This window comes from Ammodytes marinus (assembly GCF_949987685.1).
Source record: "Ammodytes marinus genome assembly, chromosome: 2".
In the NCBI taxonomy this organism is placed as follows: domain Eukaryota; kingdom Metazoa; phylum Chordata; class Actinopteri; order Uranoscopiformes; family Ammodytidae; genus Ammodytes; species Ammodytes marinus.
The window spans coordinates 5,632,791-5,657,063 of NC_137231.1; the positions used below are offsets into that span (position 1 = coordinate 5,632,791).

General features: G+C 41.3%; 1 protein-coding gene across 1 annotated transcript in view; it reads left to right on the forward strand.

The window, feature by feature from the left end:
* Window positions 1–22,564: 22,564 nt before the first annotated feature.
* The window catches only part of nsmfb (NMDA receptor synaptonuclear signaling and neuronal migration factor b), a gene marked incomplete at both ends in the record, with an annotated part of 48,995 nt that continues 47,286 nt past the window's right edge, over window positions 22,565–24,273 (forward strand). The window contains one exon of the mRNA XM_080046362.1: window positions 22,565–22,635. Within this exon, the coding sequence (XP_079902488.1) occupies window positions 22,565–22,635 (71 nt within the window). The remainder of the gene's footprint in view (window positions 22,636–24,273) is intronic.

Consider the following 24,273-nt stretch of genomic DNA (forward strand, 5'->3'; position numbering starts at 1 on the left):
CAGCATTGCTGAAGGGCTTGAAGGGGTGGGGGGTCAACCTGTCAGTGCTCATACCATACGCCACACTCTGCATCATACTGGTCTGCATGGCTGTCATACCAGAAGGAAGCCTATTCTAAAGATGATGCACAAGAAACCCCACAAAAAGTTTGCTGAAGACAAACAGACTACGGACATGGATTACTGCAACCATGTCCTGTGGTCTGATGAGACCAAAATACATTTATTTGGTTCAGATGGTGTTAAGAGTGTGGAGCGGCAACCAGGTGAGGAGTACAAAGACAAGTGTGTCTTGCCTAGAGTCAAGCATGGTGGTTGGAGTGTCATGGTCTGGGGCTGCATGAGTGTTGCCAGCACTGGGGATCTACAGTTCATTGAATTCTAACATGTACTGTGACATACTGAAGCAGAGCATGATCCCCTCCCTTCATAAACTGGGCCGCAGGGCAGTACTGCAACATGATAACGACCCCAAACACCCCTCCGAACGACCACTGGCTTGCTAAAGAAGCTGAGGGTAAAGGTTATGGACTGGCCAAGCATGTCTCCAGTCTTAAACCCTATTGAGCATCTTTGGGGCATCCTAAAACGGGAGATGGAGGAGCGCAAGGACTCTAATATCCACCAGCTCCTTGATGTCGTCATGAATGGGTAGAAGAGGGTTCCAGTTGCAACCTGTGAAGCTCTAGTGAACTACATGCCCAAGAGGGTTAAGGCAGTGCTAGAAAATAATGATGGCAAAACAAAATATTGACACTTTGGGCCCAATTTGGAAAATTTTTCTTAGGGGTGTACTCACTTTTGTTGCCAGCAGTTTAGACATTAATGGCTGTGTGTCGAGTTATTTTGAGGGGACAGTAAATTTACACTGTTATACAAGCTGTACACTGACTACTTGACATTGTATCAAAGTGTCATTTATTCAGTGTTGTCGCATGGAAAGATATAATGAAATATTTGAAGAAATGTTAGGGGTGTACTCACTTTTGTGAGATACTGTATATATGTATATAGCTATATGTACATGGTTCAACAAATCAGTGCAATGTTGCCGGCTGAGAGGGGTTCCCAAACTTTTTCATATGACTGTATATATATATATATATATAAAATGTTTTTTGTTTGTTTTATTTTTATTTTCTGTAACAGTAACTGTGTATCTGAATCCGAATTTGATGAAAATGGGGGCGGGACCTGATAAGCCTTTGGCTTCTTCCGTCTCCCTTCGGACAACACAAAGTATGATGTATGAATATTTGCAAGAGAAAATTGTGTATTGTGTGGAATTGTCCGAAAGAATAATAAATAAATAAATAAATAAATAAATAAATAAATAAATAAATAAATAAATAAATAAATAAATAAATAAATAAATAAATAAATAAATAAATAAATAAATAAATAAATAAATAAATAAATAAATAAAGCAGTGTATACCCCCCTCCTCAGTACACATGTAAAGAGGACTTTGTAGAGAATAAATATACACAGTATAAAACGTTTATAGGCCTACTTGTCAAAGGGGTTGAACATCTGTGTAGAACCTTTCCTCTCTGTTACTGAGTAAGCCATACATCATGTAGCCTATGAAACAACAAGACTAAATTGTACAGCCATTAGCAGCAGCTGTATGAATAATTCTACTCAGTGGTGCTATCAGAATCAGCCTTCCACTAAGGGACGAACGGTAGGTCTGAACGCAAGCTTTGATTGGCCTGGTCACTTTTTGAGCGGACTCCTCACCACAGAAATTGGATAAAGTCCAGCATGATCTCACGAGCTTCACATTCGTTTGGCTCCCTCAGGTCAGACTGGTTTTTACCGTTAGAGCGACTGGAGCCAAAAACAACACCGTAAAGTTGTGTGCTGCACTAATACGCAGAATGATGCGAAACACCTCCATGGAGCATAGAGGAACTTCAGAGTCTGGTGATGAGGGTTCATCCCTACGTCAAGGCAGCACTTCCTGATGGTTATTATAAGTCATCATATCTACTACTAATGCGGGAGGTAAATGATGGAGTTTTTTCTTGCGCAGACACCGTGACCTTGCTTTAGAGGTGCTGGTTGTCATTTTTTTTAACCTTCAATCTGAGCTAAAAGCTAGCTCTTCCCCTGTTTCAAGGCCTTATGCTAAAATAAGCTACTCTGCTGTCAGTTCTTGGCTTTATATTTAGCATCACATCTAATTCAGCACATCCTATCCACCGTTAAAGGCATTTTTTTTCAATTCAGCGTGAACAATTCCTTTTTATAATACTGAAGAGAATATAGCAGCAACAGAGTCAACAGCTTAAAAACCCCAAGGTGAGAAAGAGAGGTCTATCAATTGCTCGGCTGGGAAGCTCAAACCTATTAGGAAAGGAGGAAGATAATAATACACTGCACAGTCAGGAATGGAATATATACTGTAGGTCTGTTATTGGTTGCAGCTGGACCACACTGATGGGACGATATGGTAATTTGGCAGGATTTACATAGAAATGGGCCAAGGTCCTTCTCTAGAGACAGTTTAGCCAAGTCATCTGTTGATTGACAGGTGGAGAAAAAAACAAGCAAAGAGATGAGGAGTTTTTTTCTCTCTTCAGTCTCTTGTGTGGATCTGTCGTTAAAGTATCTGACAATACTTGGCACGGCGCTCAAAATGTCTCACCCAGAGGAAATAACGAAGCGGTAAGAACAAGTTGATTTGATAATGCTTAATTACGGACACATTCTGGATAATTATTGTTAATTATAATAATATTGTTAATTAAAAACAGCATGGCTTGGCAGATATGCGTTGCGTTTGAATGTTTCTATAGCACAGATCATCGTCACCTTTTACCAACAGATTTTTCCCCTACAGGCATGAGTGAGGTTCACGTTAAAAGACACATACTTGCAGTCAGAGTGCATTTCTGTGTACAAACGGCTCAGCTAACAAAGGAGGACAAAGGAGATACAAGTAATGACCTACAACTAGGTAGAGATGTTGGGGAGCCAAGGTTACAGTGGGCCAGGGACCTAATCCACTTTACAAGTACACGTACACATACACGTACACACACACAAACACACACACACACACACACACACACACACACACACACACACACACACACACACACACACACACACACACACACACACACACACACACACACACACACACACACACACACACACACACACACACACACACACACACACACACACACACACAATATAAAAGGTCTATCACATCAAAATCTCTCCAAGGGATGTAAGGGTTTATAGAAAAAAACAACTAGAATTTGCCTGACCAGAAGGTACTGATATCTGGTCTGGCACATTGACTATATAAAGTACCCCAACTTTCAGCCGCTCTCACGGATTTGAATTTCAAACTTTTTAAGATGTGTTATTAGACACCTTTACAAACACATTGGTGAAGAAAGCTAGTGGTAAGGAATTAATTCCCAGATTTGCCAAACATCTGATGACATTTTTATTGTATTTTTCTATACCAGTCCAACAATGTATGATCATTTGTTTTGCTAGTATCCATATCTTCAGTCATATTTAGATACATTTCCAGCAAGAACACAATAAGCCACTGCGTAAAATATTCCTTTAGAATAGCATTTACTGAAAGTGTATAATGCTTAGGGTTATATATATCTTCTTTACACCTGTGGCGTACTGGCTTGTCTAGAGTTATCGGCATAAAAGAAAACAGCATCTGCACACATGTGAGTCTATTTTTGATCAGTGATGCTCGCAGGGTGAGTTGATGTGCGTCACATACTCGTCAGACATCTAAAAACAGCTCCATGATACAGTCACGACACAATGCCTAATCAACCATGTGTAAAATGTGAATCCTGTAGCTAGGTCCTGCTAATTGTGATGGAGCGCCTCGACCTGGCTACGCATTTAATATGATGAGTTCACACAAAGGCTGTCAGGAGCACAGCGTCAGGAGGAACACTTTGAGGCCGTGTCTGATGTCTGACTCTTTTCATTCAAGTTGATCACTAGCGCCTCAGCTCCTTTTGACAAGCTTTTTCTTCCCCATAGGGATGTTGCACTCCACATAAAAATATAAAGAGTATAGAATTGATTATAAAGTGTGCAGTTTTGCTCTCATTCTGTCCATCTATTAAGGTGCGTTTACTGTAACGTGTCAATTTGCCAGAGGGGACTTCAATCATTGTGGCCAAAAAAAATATATTAAAAAGTTGCTAAAGTTGTGTCCACTAAGCAGCACACCTGTCCATTAAAGATGCAATTATTCATATTTTTGATTTTAACATCCAATTCAATTCCAAAATAAGTTGTTGATCAATGCATTGTAGAACTACATGGATCAACTTTCTGATCAAACGCCACTTTCAGAAGGATAACACCATTGACGTTTCGAAATAAAATAAACCGTTTTCTGACCTGTCAGCGCTATGGTTTAGGTTTAAAATCCCTTTTGGTTTAAAATCACTACTTAGTCCTGATTATTAAAGGACATTCATTGTTGTGGCTATAATGACAACCACGTGGTTTAGTTAATGGAATGATTCATGGTCACATTTACAAAGAAACAATGTGGACTGTTGATGACCCATGACCCCTCCATGGGCTCAAACAAAGATCTTCTCAGGCCGCCTGTGGGCGACGGGCTCCTACATGCTACACACAGTACACACACTGTTTACTACACAACAGTTTTGGCACCTCTTCATGAGAGATGTTTTGGCTCATGTTGCCAGGCAACAGTCAATCAAATCCGATTACATCACAACCATGCCAGAATACACAATACCTGAGGGTGCTTATTTATTCACAATGGTTTCATTTTATCAAGAACTACTTCAGATTGTAAAACAAGTTTTGAGTGGCTGTCCACGCCATACTGTCAACAGGGCATGACTTACTCTACCATCAATCAATGTTCTGTACTGTAAAAGACAGCGATTTGGGTCTTTAGAACTAATACTGAACATATTCACCCAGCTTTTCAATTATAATTTTTCTTTCTGGAAGTACAATGTATTCATTTTATTAACTGAACTCTGTACATAGATCTATCTCTCCTTGTACCCTCCCTCTCTCTCTCTCTCTCTCTCTCTCTCTCTCTCTGTCTCCTTTCTCTTCTTTCAGTTGTGCTGCTGAGAGGAGGCAGAGGCGCTGCACAGGTAAGAGTGCAAACAGAGATTGGATATATTTTTCCATCCGGTTTCATTTGCAGAAAACGAGATGTTATTGATGTTATTCTGCCCCAGTTGTTACTGAAGTACAAAGCTTGTCTATTTCCTGACCTGCTTTCCTACATGAACGCAGTGCAGCGTTGGTGGAGACACCATGACTGAGGAAATATACCTGACTATAGGTCTGCCGCTTTGTCAGCCAGGGTTATATGTAATGATTATATATATATTTTTAAATGTTCCCAAGGCCCTGCAGTCAAGGGAATACGTTTAATTGGCTTTACATTTATTTAAAAAAAAACTCAGTTTAGGAGTAAGTTAACATGTAAATAAAAATCAATTAAATTTAAGTACTAGGCGATGCAATCAAAATGATATCACAATTGAAATCATTCATATCAGTCGATATCGATATTATCAAGTTAATAATTATATCAATGTTGAAAGTTTTCTTTCAAGTTTAAAGGCAGATTGAATTTTTTCTGAGTGAAAGTTAATTGTGGTTGGGATGGATGCTGATACGATAGTTTGCTTTTGGGCCATCACATGGCATCCATTTAGGTATGAGGACCTTTTGTGAATAACACATCCAATATGAATCCATCCTTATCAAAGAGTGAACAGCTAAAGGGACAACTCCACACCAGCTTTTTCAAGGTTGTTTAAAGTCACTCCAGGAAATTGAGTAGCCAGCCCAAGAATAAACCATAAAGACATACTGTTAATTGCAAAACTTAATAACATTCTTGGTCATTCTTGGCATCCATTCAGCTAGCGTCAAAGATAGATGATATATACATGCATTACTAGTACAAGAGCATCTGAGGTTGGAATTTCCCTTTTTAAATGAAGGGTAATAGATTTCCGTAGCTAATTTCCGTAGCTAATTCACGATAATGAACATTATTGAAAGGCTGAACGCCAAGCGATACTAAATGACCGCCCTGGGAATTCAGTCTCCAACACTTTATAATGTGAGCTGAATAAGAATCCTGTTCTACACTATAGGAGGAACAGATTTTTTTTTTTTTTTACCACTTTCCATGTATTTATATCCATAACCCAATGTGGAGCAATTTGAAGAAAAAGAAAGAAAGAAAGAAAGAAAGAAAGAAAGAAAGAAAGAAAGAAAGAAAGAAAGAAAGAAAGAAAGAAAGAAAGAAAGAAAGAAAGAAAGAAAGAAAGAAAAGAGTTTTCAGAGATCCTACATGCATTTTAATAAATACACAAAATAACAATGTATCCTGAAAATGAAAGAGAAAACTGTACTCAGCAATGCATTGCGAGTTACAGAGAGCATGATGTAATCGCTCTCAATTATCACTTCTGCCCCACTATAATATGTGGTGGTGTGTTTCTCTGCACAGTAGGCTACTATATCTGGCTGTATTTTACATAGTAGAATTTGTACTGTATGTCCTCTCTCCCTTTTCCAAGTGTCTTCATCAGATAGTGCCGAGATGGAGAGCAGCAAAACAAACGGGATACTCAAAATTGTAACTGTTGAATGACTGGGAGACATGGGTTATGAACTGTGCATACTGTTTAAAGGATTGCTGTAGGAATATAGAGAGTTTTAACACGTATATTAACAAAAAAATATCACTTACTTCTCCTTTAAGCCTATCAGCTCCACAAAACTCTCTCTGTATTTCTCAGTATGGCAGCGTTTACCAAATGGTGTCGCCTCCCTGACACTGGCGCAGGAGCTTCAGGCCCTGTTCTCACGGCAACACGAAACGGTGCAAACGCGGAAAAATTCCCGCGTTTGCACTATATCATGTACATGAAAACAGCAAACGCAGGCATGAAACCGCAAGTTTTTGAGATCTACTCCCAGGGAGGATTTTTTGGAAAACACAACGGTTTTGGTTTCTTGTAAACACCGAAACCATTTTCCCTGATAACGCTGACGTCACGGCTCCACTTCACGTATGCATAGTCTATAACATTTGCTGTCAAAATACCCACACACGAGTTATAAAGTTAGAAGACAACATAACATGCACGGTGTCTCCGCGGCACCATCACTGTGATCAGCGGAGAGTGTCGTGCAGGGCTCAAATATAACACTCGCCAATTTAGTATATAGTCTATTAGTAAGTTATTGATACCATGCACCCGCCACTTTGTCTGGGGAAAGATTAGTGCTCTGCCGGTTTTTCTAGCAAAATAAACGTGTGTAGCTTCTGTATGCCAGGGACACGGCTCTCTCTACATTAAAAAACACTATCCATAGTTCGCAGCGGTTAAGTTACTGTTCAACAAAAGGAGCATTAAAGCTACGGCTTCACAGTAAAAGCATGTCACTGGCTAAACATTAATAGCATTTCACTGGACAAACGTGAGTTGGCTTTTATTTTGAAGTACGCCTAACAGGAAGGTATCCGCTCACGAAGCCCCTTCACTACCAGCAAGTCTTCTATTTTCACGAGTTCAATGCGGTGAAATAAGAGAACAGAAAGCTTGTCATTTACAATACTTGTAACCCCAAGCTTACACCAACCGCTTTATGAACGTTAGTGGCATTAATTTTCGGTTACAGTAAGGTTTTATGCATCAAATTGTACCGGAAAAGCTATCTACTACTACCTTGTACCGCCAACTGCTGGCCTGGCATGCTTACTACAGCGATTTTGTCCCGTTTCCTCTGAAAACATGTGTACGAGTGAAGAAGTCAGATAAATTGTGTCTGAACGGGTTTTTTAAAAAAAAACAAAAACGGGAAAACAGTCACGTTTTCACCGTGAGAACAGGGCCTAAGAAGCGCCCAAGAAGTGTTTCAGTTGTTGATTCTACTGCAAGATAAAACCTGGACATACAGCAGAAGGTTATAAAATCCATGCGCCATCACGAAGGCTTACCTCATTTAGATGCGCCGACAGTGTTGTTGTACTCACTCGGGATTTCCTCAGAAGTTCCTCAATATAACTTTAAAGAAGTTGTAATTTTAAGTCATTCTTTGAGGTAGCTTAAGAAAGCACTTGTTTTCAAACCAAACTATGGTCATTCCTTAAGCCTAACCTCCATAGTGTTGTCACATCATAAATCTGGTTTTAGAATTTTCAACAGTGATGAGTAGGCATTTTGAAAGTGGCATTGACGCATGATGCTGTCCTGTTTATGTGGGGGAGTCTGATCAGAAGATGGCGTGTGATCTATTGAGTGTTCAGAAACAGCGGTTGCTTGATGTTGGTGAAAGCTAGGAAGGAAATGAGGAGAAACAACTGGAGGGGATGAGGCGGAAACTAAATTTCGGAGTTCTGGGAAAATCCTGGAGGCTGATCACAAGAGGAACAGAGGCTGAGTGATACAGCTCCAGGCCTTCGAAACTCATTCTACACACACATGCTTTTTTAGATGTTGTCTCTCTTTCCTCTTAGACACACTCTCTGCATGACCTCATTATCTGTGGAGTGCCTCATGTAGGTCTGCAGAATGATCACAGTGGCTTTATTGAGCCTTCTAACTATACAGCCTTCATTACAGTTGCATACAGATTGTACGTCACACACTTTCTCATCTTATTAACTCAATGGACAGCATGACACCAGCTGAAGGGGCATAATGCTTACTTTTCTTGTAGGCTTTTTAATGTGAAACACGTACAGGAAGTATTGAATTAAATTCAATAATAAAAGCAAAATATTAAATGAGTGAATCATGATTTGTCCTTTATAATGTACATTATTTACCATGTGAATTATTACAATATGTCACTTTCTCTTCCAGTTTTTGTGTTGGCATTCATTTATGTGTTAAGGCACACATGTAGGTGTGGATGAATGGATGAAAAAAGGTTAATATACATCCATGTTCATGAAATGTTTGTCGTGAATGTGTGTGAGTGAGTTTTCTTCTCATGTGCAGGCCTAGAAACCAAAATAACATATGATTATCCTTGACATTTCCTGCGCCAGTCTTTCCAGCAAGCCATAACCACAAGTGATCCCATCTGATTCTGAGCATCAACTCCAGATAAAAATAATCTAATCCAGACACGGTACACATCAACTGCACAGCCTGTGTCTAGCGGCAGCTACAGTGTGTGGTGGTGATATTTAGGTCACTATGATCTAATGTGTGAGCCTCTTGAGACTAGCAGGAGGAGACTCAACACTTGCTAATAGGAAGCCTGCCTAATTCTGCCGGCAAACATCAGTCAAACCGGGCACATTGACTGAGACTTGCGGCACGCTGCAAGAAATAACAAGTCGTATTTTTCCATTTTTTCCAGAAGTTTCATATCAAGTAGGACAGGAAATCAGTTAAATATTCATCACAACATCATGAGCCCCGAACCGATCCAATTTAAATCACGTCAGGAAGTTCATAAAAATGCATTTCTTTCAGATGAGTTGTCATTTTTTAGAGCAACTCACGAGGCGCCCAAAGAAGCAACCGAGTGCTTGCATGCTCTGCTCGGCAAGGTTCATTACAAAGCAAGTTGAGTATGTATTGGGTTTCCATACAGAGAGATGTCAAACTGAGGACAGTAAAGCTCAATGTAGATATTGTCGGAAAAAATGGTCCATCTGTTTAAGAACTGCATTAGACCTGTATAATGTATCTAGCCCCCTTGCCTCTACAGAAGCTGACATGGCCCCCAGACAGAGACACTTCATTTTCTCTGTACTCATCATCCCCATTGGGTTCACAGAGGTTATGCAGAACACATGTTATCACCATGAATTTAACCTTGTGTATGTTGCAGTCATTATGTCTTAACAAGCATCCCCATCTGCCCTTCAGTCTGATAAATGCATCCTCCACAGTCATCCTGGCAGGATCATTCAATGCCAGGCTTTTGCGGTTCAAATACTCTGTTTGATATTCCGGTGGTCCATGAATGGGGATGTGGGATCCATCTATTGCACTGCACACACTGTGGCAGCATCCCCATCTGCGATGAAAAAATTTCACCATTTCCTTTAATTTTCTCACTGTTTGGTAACTTTATAACTTCGGGCATGAGTAGTGTACCCTGTCAACAGCAGAGAATAAGTCGTGTACACTGTGGCCCACCGTTGTAATACAGACTCCAAACAAAGGAGAGATGCATGTCACATTCTGTATTACTAGCATATCTAAAACACATAATAACACAGGAGCCAAAATTAAGTTGATTTGGTCTGGACTAGGATTTAACACAGGTTTGATACGGTATATTCACTATACTTCCTATATTTACTTTGTACCATTCGTCTTCTTTGTGCCCAATGGCCTTAATGCGTCTCAGCCACACAGTCAGTCCCTGCAATGGCTTTTAAAATCCATCTTCTTCCTTTTGGTCAATCATTTTGGGGCGTTTAGCTTTGCTACTAGCTCAACAACACATCTTGAACATCTTCCATGCTAACTCTAACTGTAGTGTTGCGGAAATGATGATGCAGACCTGTCCGTTGCTTTATATGGTGTCGCTGTTGTAATTTGGCCTTCATTCTGGCAAAATGTTGTCCGTAAATGTTCATTTACCTCAAACACATACCTATAAATAGTCAAACTCGAGACACTGATGTTGTCCGATAAACTTTTAATCACAGGGGAATTCTTTGCTTTATTTATTATTCTCGTGTTGTGTGTAATCCTGGGTTGAACATGAATGATAGCATGGTATCAGTTTGGTAGGATAACTGTCACAGAGCTGTCGATGTGTTTAAACTGAGGTTGCCCTTGTAAAAAACTCTAGTTCCCAGTCACAGCCCATATTCAGCCTCGGGCATGAGAGGGAGAGTGAGGAGCTTGGTTTGATCTGTGTGTGTGTGTGTGTGTGTGTGTGTGGGGGGGGGGGGGGTGTGTGGGAGTCATACTTAAAACTAATGGGCAAGACAATGAGAGAGTAAGTGAGTGAGTGGATTTGATTAGTGTATTGACATTGAGGGCTCACTGACTTCCAGGCCTGCCACAAGGCTTTTTCAATTATCCAGACACACAGGTAGGGTAGCAGCCTGCATGCACGTTTCTCCCTTCAACACCCATGAATCTCTCCCACTCCCCCCCGACCGACCGACCAGCAATCACAAAGTTGTTCACAATCGCGCCATTCCTATCCTCCAATCCCATCGCTCCGCCCGTGAATGTTAAACAGCAACAGAATATCCTTGTGTTGGGAAAATTGAGAAGTCAATGGGGACCAATCCATCATCTACGTAGATATGTTGGCCTCGGCCAGGGAGGAGCGGTGTTGGAGGATGAGTGGCTTGACAGGTTGGGTTTAAATGGTTGCTCTTAATGTTCAACCCCCCAAAGAAGGTGACTTATGGAGATTGGAATGGATGGCGTGTCCTTGAGCGAGGTCAGAATCCTAATGAGCCGGAATATAAAAGCACCTCTAATGTGCAGACCGGGGCGACAGTGGGGTAGCCTGCAGTTGTGTCTTGGATCCCTCACTGTAACTCATTTATTCCCCCCGCAAGATAAATGCTGTTGGCTGGAGAATATCCAAGCAGTTAGATTCAGGTCTAATCAGAGCAGACTTGGCTTTTTGGAAGGCTCTTAAACGGAGCGTTTCAGACAGAGGCTGAAAAGAGGAGATTCATTGATGACACTGTTAGAAAATAGACTTGGAATTAAATGTGTGTCCCTTTCTCTGGCTGCAGATTTGCCGTGCAGTATAGCCTATGTTACAGTCTGTCCAATGTCTCCCACTTCATTGCTTTGGTGTCCTTTCAAATTGGAGCACAAGGGTCTTTCTTGGTAGGAACATTGGGGAGTGTTGCTCCTGCACCTGAGGACCCATTTGCTGTTGGTACCAGAAAACACATCATTAGGACAGACATTTCTACAGCTGTCATCATCCCTTTGGGCCTTGCTGTACCCCCACCCCAATATCACACACCCATTGGGAGAACTTCACCAGACACATAATGACAGGGACGTGACTTAAAGTTAGCAGTGGCTGTTACATTAGGACGACAGGTGACCCAGCTGAGCTGAATGGGAATGGTTGAGCCAGATAGGAAGACACAGGGCTGTACAATGTGTGAGACATGCAGCTTGGAGAACATTCAAAGTCAAACGCAAGCGTACCACGTAAAGGTCAGATCGGACGCTTGGCTAATGAAAACTTAACCAATCTCGCTTGCAATGCCAGCGATGTCGTCACCACTCCTATAACCTAAGCTTTATAAGACAGCAGGATGCAACAATTACACACCTGCTCTCTGAAGGCTGTCCACAGGCATTGATAGAGAGGGGAGAAGGGAGGAGCAGAGAGGGAGAGATTAGAGAGTAGACACTCTTTTACTCTGCAGCTAAATGGTATCAAAGTTATTGTACGTACTATTAGACAGGCTTTGAAATGATTATATATATACTGTATATATACTGTATGTACAGCTCTGGAAAAAATTAAGATTACCAAAAGTTGGGTAGGGTCCCAAAATAAGCGAGCTTAACCGCTCTGAGCTGCTTCGATTTTCGGTACTCCTCTGATCGGAAAAATGTCGGCGCAACACTCTGTTTATTGTGTGGTGTTTATCCAATTCTTTTGGCCATATACAAGGTTAAACTACTATGGTATTGTATGGTATTATTGTTATGGTATTATTGCAGGATGGAATGTTTCCTCGGTCATACCTGATTTCCCATAGCAAACAGCCCATATATTCACAAACCCTTTTCATTGCTTTTCTCTCTCTATCTCCCCTGTGAGCATTTCATTTTCACAGCACCATATACCTTCCCCCAGCAGCATGGGTACATCATAGCTATAAAACATGCTTTATCATGGGAGAGTGTGGTTCATGGCCACAGCGCTACACAAACCCCATTTCCATCTAAATTACTGTTACTTTGCCTGGGTATTCCATGTGGTTATGGCCTGTGTGGGATTTGAGATGAAGCTGTTTGGAATGCTGATGTTTCAATGGGTTCACACAATGTGGGCAAAGTCTAAACGTGAGGGAATACGTCCGATGCTCCGACTTGAGCGTATAATTGCATTGCTGTTTGTTTGCTCTCAGAAAACCTTTGTGAAAGCTTCCTCCAGTAATAATTACAGGACAATGTTGGAGAGACTGCAAATACATAGTGTTACAGAGCAGAGGTTGTAGACTCATGAAGTACACTAATGTCCGTTTTACAGCAGCATAGGATCGCTAACATGAATCAGCATTTGCTAGCAGTTACTATAAAAGGTATACCAGGCCAATTGAGGATTTAACAGCAACAGCAAAACCCCCAAGTGGGATTGAGGTAAACAGCTCTAAAATATCTTCCAATAACCAAATTCAATGCAGCCACATTTTCTGAAATGCTTATTTTTTGATTGAAGTATTTTTGAACTCTTCAGGTTGGCAAGGAGAGGACAGTCAGCAGGACTGCTGCACAGTTGTTAGTGTGTACAGTGGCCCAGGCACGATATACTACTTAACTACAGATTTGTAATGGAGAGGTTTATCAAGTGTGCACACACATCGCTGACTGGAACATATAAATTCCCCACTGCTTGGAACTGATAAGGAAAGGTTGAAGGTGTAATATGCTCTAGCACAAACCATGACATTTGTGGTTTTGAGTAAAATGTCTAGTAGAACAACTATTGGATGCTTTGCCACACAAATGGTCCCATCAGGATGACTATTAATTACCCATTTCTTCTTTTTAATTAGTGCCACCACTTTTGTTTAGCCTCGTTTCCACTGAGCATCGAGGTTTGGTTCGGCTCGGCTCGGCTCGGCTCGGCCCGCTCTTATTTGTGTTTCCACGTTCAAAAGTTGGGTGGGTATTTTTGGGACTCCTCCGTTGTGTTATCAAGCCATCCCAAAGTGTCCCAAAAGGGTGGAGCTCCGCATGGAAGTTCCTTGATTGTTGGACAGAATCATTTCCGTAAAGTTTAACAGCCCGGTCACCTCTGTTATGTGAAGAATCTTGTGTTTAGCGACAGTGGAAGTGCAAGCCAGAGCCAGTGTTACGGTGCTGACCCAAACCGAGCCGTGCCGACCTGAACTCAGTGGAAACAAGGCATATGGCATACAGTAGGGGAGAACGGGGTAATTTGTCACATGGGTTGGATGTCACATTCGTTATATCTCGCCACCAGAGCGCGCTAGCTCTGAAATGTTGATATAAAAAAGGTCCAGAATTGGGATCAGAGGTCACATACATAGACTTCCTTGGAGGAAGACAGTTGCATTTCAGGTGAGAGGATGTTTTGTGTTTTTCATGTCAAATTCAAAATATTTTGCTTCTCAGTATTTTTCTTCTAGGCTTTTACACAATGGGTTTATAACAAAACACTTGTTACCCTCAGAAAGTGTGAAGGGTAAACTATAGTTTAGATTGTGGTTAGCAAGCTAATTAGTTGTCAGATGGTTGTTGGCCTTGATGCTAGCAAGAAATTCAAGTTGGGGTTGGTCGTCAAATTTTTTGGGGGGTTGGTTGTCACATGTTATCTCAAGGCTGCAGCCAGAAAAGGAACCCAATAACGAAAGAAATTGTCAAGCTGTATCCTCACTGACACCCCAGAGAAGGAAAGAATAGAGCAGGAAAAGGCAGCTAGCAAGCAAAAGAAAAAAGGGCAACAAAATCAAAACAACCCAGTGCATCCCAAACTAGACCAGCTGCCAAGGCTACAGAACGTTATGTAGGCCTATTTGTCAAATTGACAATGCAATTAAACATTCAAATTTGGTTCTGCCTCCTTGCCTTCTTTTTAAGATTTTTCCCATTAAGATAACATTGTGACAAACAACCCCATAGTGTGTGACAACCGACCCCTTGATGGGGTTGGTTGTCACAATGTGTCAGAGTGTCTTTGATGGTAAATTACTTCTTCATTACAATAAGTTGGAAAAAAAGAGAGACACACATTTCTAGCCAACACCTTAAGCTTCAATTTAATGTAGGAATGGCTATTGACAGATGTTTTGGTGATGAGCAATTCTCACTAGAGTAAAAAGTGTGCCTACTTACCCCGTTCTCCCCTACTGTGTCTAATACCTACAAAACTAACAAAACACCCATTGGGCTGTCCACCATCTGCATGTTAACACAGCCTATATGAGTTTTCCCTTTTGTGCTGCTGTTGGCATTACAGTGTGTACTTCAGGTTTTTTCTAAAATGATATTCTTGTAATTTAAAGCAATCACTTGAAGGTTATCTAAGTTAATTTACTCATATTGCAGTGACTATGTAGCCTGGTCCTACCAGACCACCGTACTTCATTTCATTTGTACAGAAGGTCTGGAACTGCTCTATTGACAAACGTTCACTCAATTGGAGGCGGGTGTCTGTTGAAGTTTAAAACTATTGGATCTGCCCAGTGCCACTCTGGATCGGCCAACCAATCACATAACGTTTGGTCGGGACGTATGTCATGAGCCGGCTTCTGACTTCAACTGAAACTGGAGCGTGACTTCGTCTTCATCGTTCTCAGCCACTCGCTCTGTTTGCTGATTGGACCGGCAGAAATCTGCCTGAGCAGGAACCCATGAATATACCTAAGCCCCAGACTGACTACTGAAGTGAAATGAAAATTTAGTAGAATTAGGTAGGCGGGCGGTGCCAGCCTAGTGACTAATAGATGAATTCCACCTTGTGAAACAAGGTGGAATTCATCTATTATCCCCCCTGAACTGAGCCTCCCATGCTGGACTTGCTCCGGGCTGTTTACTGCCCACTGCGCCCTCCTCCAATCACATACTCCAGGTGATAGAGAGGGCCATGTTTGATGGTGACTGGCAGTATGCAGTCTTCCTGGGAGGTCCAACCTCAGGCCATGGAGTTGTTTTTGTCCCCTCACCATCCCTGGATATCTGTTTTGCTCTACATAAATTGTGAGCCAGTGTGTCTGTTCCACTTCCCTCTCCTCATTACTCTGCCTGCCTGCCTGCTTGCGGGTGGTTTGGACTATATACACCAGCTGATCAGTAGTATTACGCTACCATTTATCCACCTTAAGAAAAATGGGCTGCACCGCTAAATCAGAATTGCCAACACACATTAGCATCCTTACAGACAAGAAAAATCATCAATCAAATCTTTATTGAGATTTTAAAGGAGCATGCATCAGGCATACAGTTTAGTCACATGCCTCAGATCTGTGATCTATCCTTTAAGTGTTCTGGATTTCAACTGCAGCTAAAATCACATTAACTAAATCTTTCTTTTCCCTGAGTTGGTCTGCAAGGATGCAGACTTTTACAGCAGCATACCAGATTCTGGTAGTGTGTGTGTGTGTGTTTGTGTGTGTGAAAGTGTAGTGCCGAATCGCTTGCATACAAATTACTATTGTGTGTTTGTGTTTGTTTGTGCGTGCCTAGGTAATGATGCACTGTCACTGTGGATGTGCGTGAAAGCCACACGCTAGCATGAAAAAAATAAAAATAAATAAACAGATGACTTGCTTAAATATTCATTCAGTGGTTTTCTTATTGAATTCGGCTCACCGCTGCCCGACTGCAGCCTCACGTGCTGGAGGAGGAGAGGAGAGGAGGGAGGAGAGGTGGAACGAGGGAAGAGCAAAGAGGAGGAGGAGGAGGAGTAAGGCAAATCACAAAGAGGGGGGAATGTATCTTCGATTGGGGGTGATGGATTGATGTGGTCTCTGGCGTGCCACATCAATCCAGAGGCAGAGGACGACTTTATACTGTAGATGACCCAGTTTCACAGATGTCAGTTGGCTGCTTTGGAGCTCTGTCTGCTGCTTGGACCCATTCCAAAGAACAAAACATCGATATTTCAGTACATTCTCATACATTCTCAGCACACCCAATGCCAGCACAAAGAACGCCATGTAAAAAAGCAACTTAAAAGTCCGGTCCCAATTACTTAAAAGTGCTTACCTTGTGTTCCCATTAGTCAGCAGTCTCCCTAACTGACCTTGCGTGTTCTTATTCTATATCATGTGTTTTGTTTTGTTGCTATCTGGCAACAGCATTGGTGATTAAAAGAGATGTGGTGTAACCTGGTCAGGTGTGACTGGAAATCTGATGAAGAAAGCTCAGATCTATGGCACTTCTCTTCACTGATTTATTAATACAAATAAAACATGGCAGTTATATCGGTAGCCTGTCAAGGTGGTCCGAGTCTGTGATACATATAAAAGAGAATGTTGGATGTGACGGATATAAAATCAAGAGGCAAGATCAAGGCGCAATGTTATGATGAAATACATAAGTAAAAGTATGTCCCAATTGTATCATACTGAATCCTGACTAGATTCGTTTTATGGACAGATGTATGTAGAATAGAAAAATGTAATATAAATCCCATGACTGAACTCTTCCACAACACCTGTCCCCATCTCCTGTAAGTTTGCTGAGATAATGAAGCAGGTATAAAGTCTCATATCCAGTGATACAGAGCTTTTCTCCATTACTCCAAGACAGATATCATAGCACCCACCCCTGTACTATTCTTACTACAGTCACTAGTGCTGGCTGCTACTGGTATCAGTAGAGGTTTAGGGGTTTAGTGATTAGTCTCAGTGACTGATTTATTTGGGATCCTAAAAGTCTGCTAATAATGATTTCAACCCCAGCCTTAAGGCTGTTACATACTCCGCGAGAAGAAAGAACAAAGTTCTCGGTGACAGAGCTGCGAGAAGAAAATAACGTCATTTTCTTCTCTCAGCTCTTGTTTAGCTGTTCTCGCAGCTTGTTCTCGACACATCACCCGGGCCGAACTTTCTTCTCGCAGCTTGTCCGAGAACTACTGTGTGATTGGTCAGTCTGAAGTCAATGAGGAAAGCGAAGTGAAATCAGCTGGCGCTGAGTCAATTACCATGGTAACAATGCGCCGCGGTGAGGAGTTCGGCAGTTGAGTTCTCGTGAAGTATACTGGTCTGACATTACATATATGTAATGTCAGACCAGAAAGAACTTCTCGCAGCTCTGTCACCGAGAACTTTGTTCTTTCTTCTCGCGGAGTATGTAACAGCCTTTCCTCACCATGGTTTCCACATAACATTCTTGCTCTGGTGTAAGTCCTTTTGGAGTTGATCATTCATAAGCCTGTGACAGTAAGAGTTTTTACCCCCGACTAAACTAGCCCTGTCATTTTTTTGAATTGGCACATGTTCAAGCAGAACATCCCCCCCCCCCCCCCCCACACTCTGCCAGTCTTGTCCAAGTCGGCTGTGCCCCATGCAACTGATTAGCACTGACATTCTGGGTATTTTATTCTTTCTTTTAAAGATGGACTCGGATGATTGTGAGAGTCCAAGTGTCATACTTGGAGCTGTCTCTCTGCCGTGCTTCCTGTGATCTGAGACATGACGTGCACTGTGTATACGATGCAGCCCGTGCTTGGGTATATTACACATACTTTTATAATCACAATTGACTTTTGGTTTGGTCCAATACCTTAATGGGATTGGACATGAAAGTCAAATGACCTCACTTTCTTACTATGCCCTGCATTTGTTGATCTACACACAGTGTGGCCTCTGAGCAAACTGTTATTCCGGTACTTGAATGGGGCACACATATGGCTTAATGTTTAGCAATACTGCTGACAGCATCAGTGCTTACGAGGTGCTAAGAGTAGAAGGGATTTAGTACTTTTTATTGGGTAGTTACTGGCATACTAAAACAGTGTGGGAGCCTGGTGTCATTTAGAAGTGTGTCTCCATTTATAATGTTATCATATTCTCCTAGTTATGATATTCTCCTAGTTATGAGTACAGGCCAATAGCCATCTCAGTCAATATGAACCATGTTAATTTAAAGATGCTTGTCAATGAACCCAGCTGATTGGGCCGGAGATGGAGACGACAGGATTTCACTAAATGTCAAGCACAGCACAAATTAGGCCACATAAGTGTGCAGAACCTTTAAAGGTCACATATCATGCTCATTTTCAGGTACAAATTTCTAATTGTTTTTTTTTAACTCAAAACTGTTTTCATGGTGTAGTGTCCATACTTTTTATATTTCCCACAGTGCCATTGCTGAATCTCCTCTTTGTATAGTAGGACTATGGATTCAGTGAGTGGGGCCTTCCTCCAGCACCCCTCCCACCTACTCCAAGAAGGCTGAAGACTCTGAGCTGCTTTGAAGTGCCTGTACACAAACAACTGCTCTGCAAGTCATATAGTCACATTGAGGAAACCCTCTCATCCATCGGAACAAACTCTAACATTGCAGCAGCCAGCCATGGACTTGTGAGTTTCCCCACACCTGCCAGCAGCCTCTTCACTTGGGCAACTCCTGAGTAGACAAGAGACCACCCTCTATCAAGGAGTTGGGTTCCAGAGCCGACACTGTGCGTAGGGGTGAGCCCAACTATATATCTCGTCGGAATCGCTCAACCTCACATTCTAGTTCAGGCTCTTTTCACCCCAGAGAGGAGACATTCTATGTACCAAAAACCAAATGTTGTTGCCTTGGTCCAAAACATCCACAACTGTGAGTGGTGAGCCCACACAGAGAGCTTCATGAGTTAACAAAGTGTTCACTGTTTGTTCCTCATTTGAGCCTCATTTTGTCATAATCCGGAGTTCGGCTGCTGTTGAACCAACATCCTAAGCAAAACATTTTGTAACATTTATTTCTCAAAATAAATTACAAAACTGCAAAGAGGAACTGACTATACCTCCCTGTGAGAAGACACATCGGTAGGTTGTGTCCTTTGATTCCACACTGTATCACATCTGGCTTTTTGGATATCTTCAGATATCTGTATGAGAGATGAATGAACCTGATTGCCTCTGTCTGCAAAGATTCAACGATTGGAAATGAACAGAATAGAAAGAATCAAGTCAATGCAAGCAGGGGTACTTTACTAATCACAGGTAGTTGATGTATCTCTCACCAACCTGCCAGCGTGAGAGAGAAGTGCGATGGCTCAACTCAGATGGATTCAAATGTCTTTGTTTGTGATACTGGTGCTTCACTCTACAGGTAAGAATATGATCGACTCACAAAATACACATTAGAAGACAACACTAATAGTATTTATATATCTTACTATACTAAAAGTCAGACAGCTTGGTTTGCTGTTTGTGTTTGTATTTAATATAACGCTCACGCAAAACTAAGAACATTAAATCCATTCTTATTTGTCTATATTTATCTCTTATCTTCGACAGCCATAACCGGACAACAACCCCCCCCTGTTTACTGTCAGGGTTGGAGAGGAAGTCACTTTGCCTTGTGAGAATGTGATCAAAAACCAGGTCAAATGTGACAGTATTACATGGCTGGCCAGTCAATATGCTGCAGGAGAGACAGTAGAGCTGGTTCATCTTGGGAAAATGAACAATTGGATACCCAAAGCTAAATCTGACACACTGAGTATTACAGAGAACTGTTCTCTGGTTTTAAAGAATGTGACCCATGAGGATGCTGGTCGTTACACTTGCAGACAGTACAAATCAGGCAACGTACAAGCTCCAGATACTTTGGTGTATCTGTCTGTTGTGACCAGTGGGTATTTACGTCATGATGTCTTCAGCTCAAACTGTCAATTTATACTGAAACATTACAATAATCTGATTAAAAGAAACTAATTTAACATTAAAAAAAAATAAAAAATTCTCTGTCAATGTCTCCATCCTCACTACAGTAATTGAGAACCAGGTGGATGATGCAGTCCTTCTGACCTGCACTGTGTTGGTTTATGAAGGAGGTTGTGGACACACAGCGGAGTGGCTGTACGAAGGCGACGTGAACAACGTGAATATATCACCACCACACGCCTGTTTAGCCAGCGTGACATTTACAACTTCTGGTCTAAATCAGAGGTCAAAATATTACGAGCTACTAAAGTGTAAAGTGACAGATAACAAGAGTGGACGAGCCGTGCTGTGTAGCGTGGGCCCCCAGTCCTCCTGTGAGAAAACAGGTAAACGTTTGGTTCTGTTTGTGGGCATTACTCTTTTTCTTGAAGTCTCTTCAGATGGTTAATATGAGAAATTGTAAAACTATTTGTTTTGTTTTCTAATATCATTTCATATTCAACTAGATCAAAAAGGAAGCACATCTGAGGATCAGACTGCAACCAAACAAGGTAGAGTGGTCTTATCTGTCACATTATATATACAGTATGCACTGTATAATAAATATGACCTGCCTACATGTTTTTTAATGTTTTAAATGTAAATTCCAGCTTTGCTGAGGTTTATCATAGTGTATGTGGGATTAGCAACACTCATCATAATTGTTGTGGCCGTCAACATATGGACGAAAACTACAGGTGAGAACTTTTACAGATTACATTTTTTATGAACATAGATCATTTGATAAACATGGATTTACACTCGGAAAACAAATGTCAACTCTCTGTCTGTTGTTTCAGGGCACAAAGCACAGAGGGATGACAATGATGTGAGTTTTTAAAAAACCTAAATATTCAAACACTTGAACATTTGAGAATGGGAATAAAAAAAAAAGACTGAATGTATTGTCCTGAATCTCAGTAGGTGCTGCAACAACACAACGGAAATATTTGTCAGATTTGAACTCAGAATGTCAAGTGAGTTGTTTTTGCCTTTCACAGGTTCATCATGACGGAGATGAAGAGGATGTTACAGTGAACTATGAAAACGTTGGAAACCATTCTGCCAGCTGACAGACACGACACAAAGGACTCGTGTTAATATTAACAACCATGAAATAGGCTAGCGCATTTTGCACAATAGGTGACTTTTAATAAATCAGATGTTATAATGTGTATCATAGTTTGTACGTAAATGCTTAAACATATATGGTTTCATTAGCTCCATCTCCACCAGCTGATTCTACTTAAATGCGTGTTACAATAAAAGAAGTGATTCAGTGGGAAAGTCTAATAAAAACTACCAGACACATGCAGAGATTAATAATTGTACTTGAATAGTTGTTGAAGAAAAACATGTCAACCGAGTATTATTATAATTGTGCCTCAATGCATCATTCTAACTTTAAACATTAGCTGTGAGCCTATAGGCATATTTATATAATAATTCCTTATTTTGCTTGATAAGTGATAATAAGATGCAAGATTACTTATGGACTCAAGTGTCCACACCTCCTCAAATCCACTGCATACCCCATAGAATAAACGTGCGTAGGCTGTTGTCTTTTCTCCTGTGACGGCCCACCCCGCACCTGTCCATGCCGTGCAGGAGACGCGCAGACACGGCCTTCCTTTTATGGTCTCAGTTTCCTTCCTGGAAGCTTCAGTTGGAAGAGGAGAGGAGAGCAGAGCAGAGCGCACATCACTCCGTTTATCCTCCAGCAGTGCTGCTGCTGCGCTCCAAACTCAGCCTGCGTCCTTTAGGAACATTACATTTAAAAAAAAAAATCCACTTAAATAATAATTATGAATATGCATTAATTGTTGCCGTCGCTCGTTGGATTCGGATGCTTTTTATCGCCCCGTGTGGTGTTGTTTTTCTCTGTTGTTTGTTTGCCTTGCCGCCGGTCAGTCAGTGGAATGGTCTGCGGTTTGTCTCCTGGGTCTTTTCCACTTCAGCATGGGAACTGCGGTGTCCAAAAGGAAGAATCTGAGGAGTGACGCGATATCATCCGTGGCCGCAAAAGTTCGGTGAGTGGGTCCGGGGGTGCTATACCAATGACAGTCCGATGTGAAAGTAGGCTACAAGAAAGGAGTCCAGTCAGCTCACACGTACAATTCAAACTGCTCAGCTGAAAAACCTGTGTTGTGTTGTGTGTTTCCTAATGCGTGACTTGTTTTCTCTCAGTAGATGAATCAATGTAAACTGAATAAAATGTATTGAACTTTCCTGAACTTTTTACACATTTGATTAGATATATACAGTAGATGGACAGACAGACAGACAGACATACATACATACAGACAGATAGATAGATAGATAGATAGATAGATAGATAGGATTCAAAGCAACTTTTTCCAAGCACATTTTTCTTTCTTTCTTTCTTTCTTTCTTTCTTTCTTTCTTTCTTTCTTTCTTTCTTTCTTTCTTTCTTTCTTTCTTTCTTTCTTTCTTTCTTTCTTTCTTTCTTTCTTTCTTTCTTTCTTTCTTTCTTTCTTTCTTCAGAACCAGGCTATTTGTATGAATTAAGCTTTTTAATATAACTTATGATTACATAAAACTCATCTGTTTCACACAATAACTGAACATTTATGTTGTGACTCAAAGTTAGATTTAACACATTGTCTGTATTGTGACCTCAACATACTGATGATACTTTAAGAATACTTTGTAAAGCAGCAGCATGTCATGCGATGCACATCTTTCATTTCAAACCATTGGTTGTTAAGTCTGACGTTCACCTTGGACTGTTTTGGTTGTTGAATTGATTTCTCATTTGGCTTGATTCGACTTAGTGTTTGTAGACATCCCTCTACATGAAGATTCTCTATTATAAATGCTGTGAACTCTACCATATAGTACTGTACAACCGTAACATTGTCATTTTATTGCGTGCATGTGTATACGCAGCTACAGTGTCCACTTCATTTCGCTTTTGGGAGATGGTCACCCGAAAAAAAAAAAACCATCCAGCCGGCCTTAGCAGACCTGTGACTAATAGCCGTGACATTTAGCTGTCTGTGGACATGTTGGATTGAAAGGTCTTTGAGTCATGGCTCTCAGTCCGATCAGTGCGTTGTCAGTCTGATAGGGATGACTAAGAGCCCTGGTCTGTGTCACCCACTTAATAGCCTCATATGAACAAATCTGCTATCCTACTTTAGATCCTGTGCAGTGACACAAATGCACTAATGCACACACTATACGTATGAACTTTCCATCTTACTAACGCAGTTACCAGCACGCTCATTTACACACACAATAATTCAACTCAATTTGTCTGTGTCTTTCCGTTGCTTTTTTTTAAATCTTTTTATCACCTCTCTGGGACCACTTGTTTTAATTTTTTTTTTTCACACCGCACACTTCACTCTCCATAAATCGCTATGAATGTGGCCAGAATCCCAGACACGGAATGTGGACCGCAGCCAAAGCGCCATGTGCTCATATGTACAGTTACCTCAGCGCTCTGTTACTGATGGTGGGCCACACACTAACACTTGAAGGAATTGAAAAGCTCGAACGAGAGATAGCACTTCTCTTGAATCCCTTGGTCTGAGCTGAGCCAGGATTAGTGGTAGTCTCGATACCTGATGAATGATCTGACCTATCTGAATAGAATGAGCGGAGGCAAAGCTGTCTCACCTCTCTCAAACAAATCTCAGGCC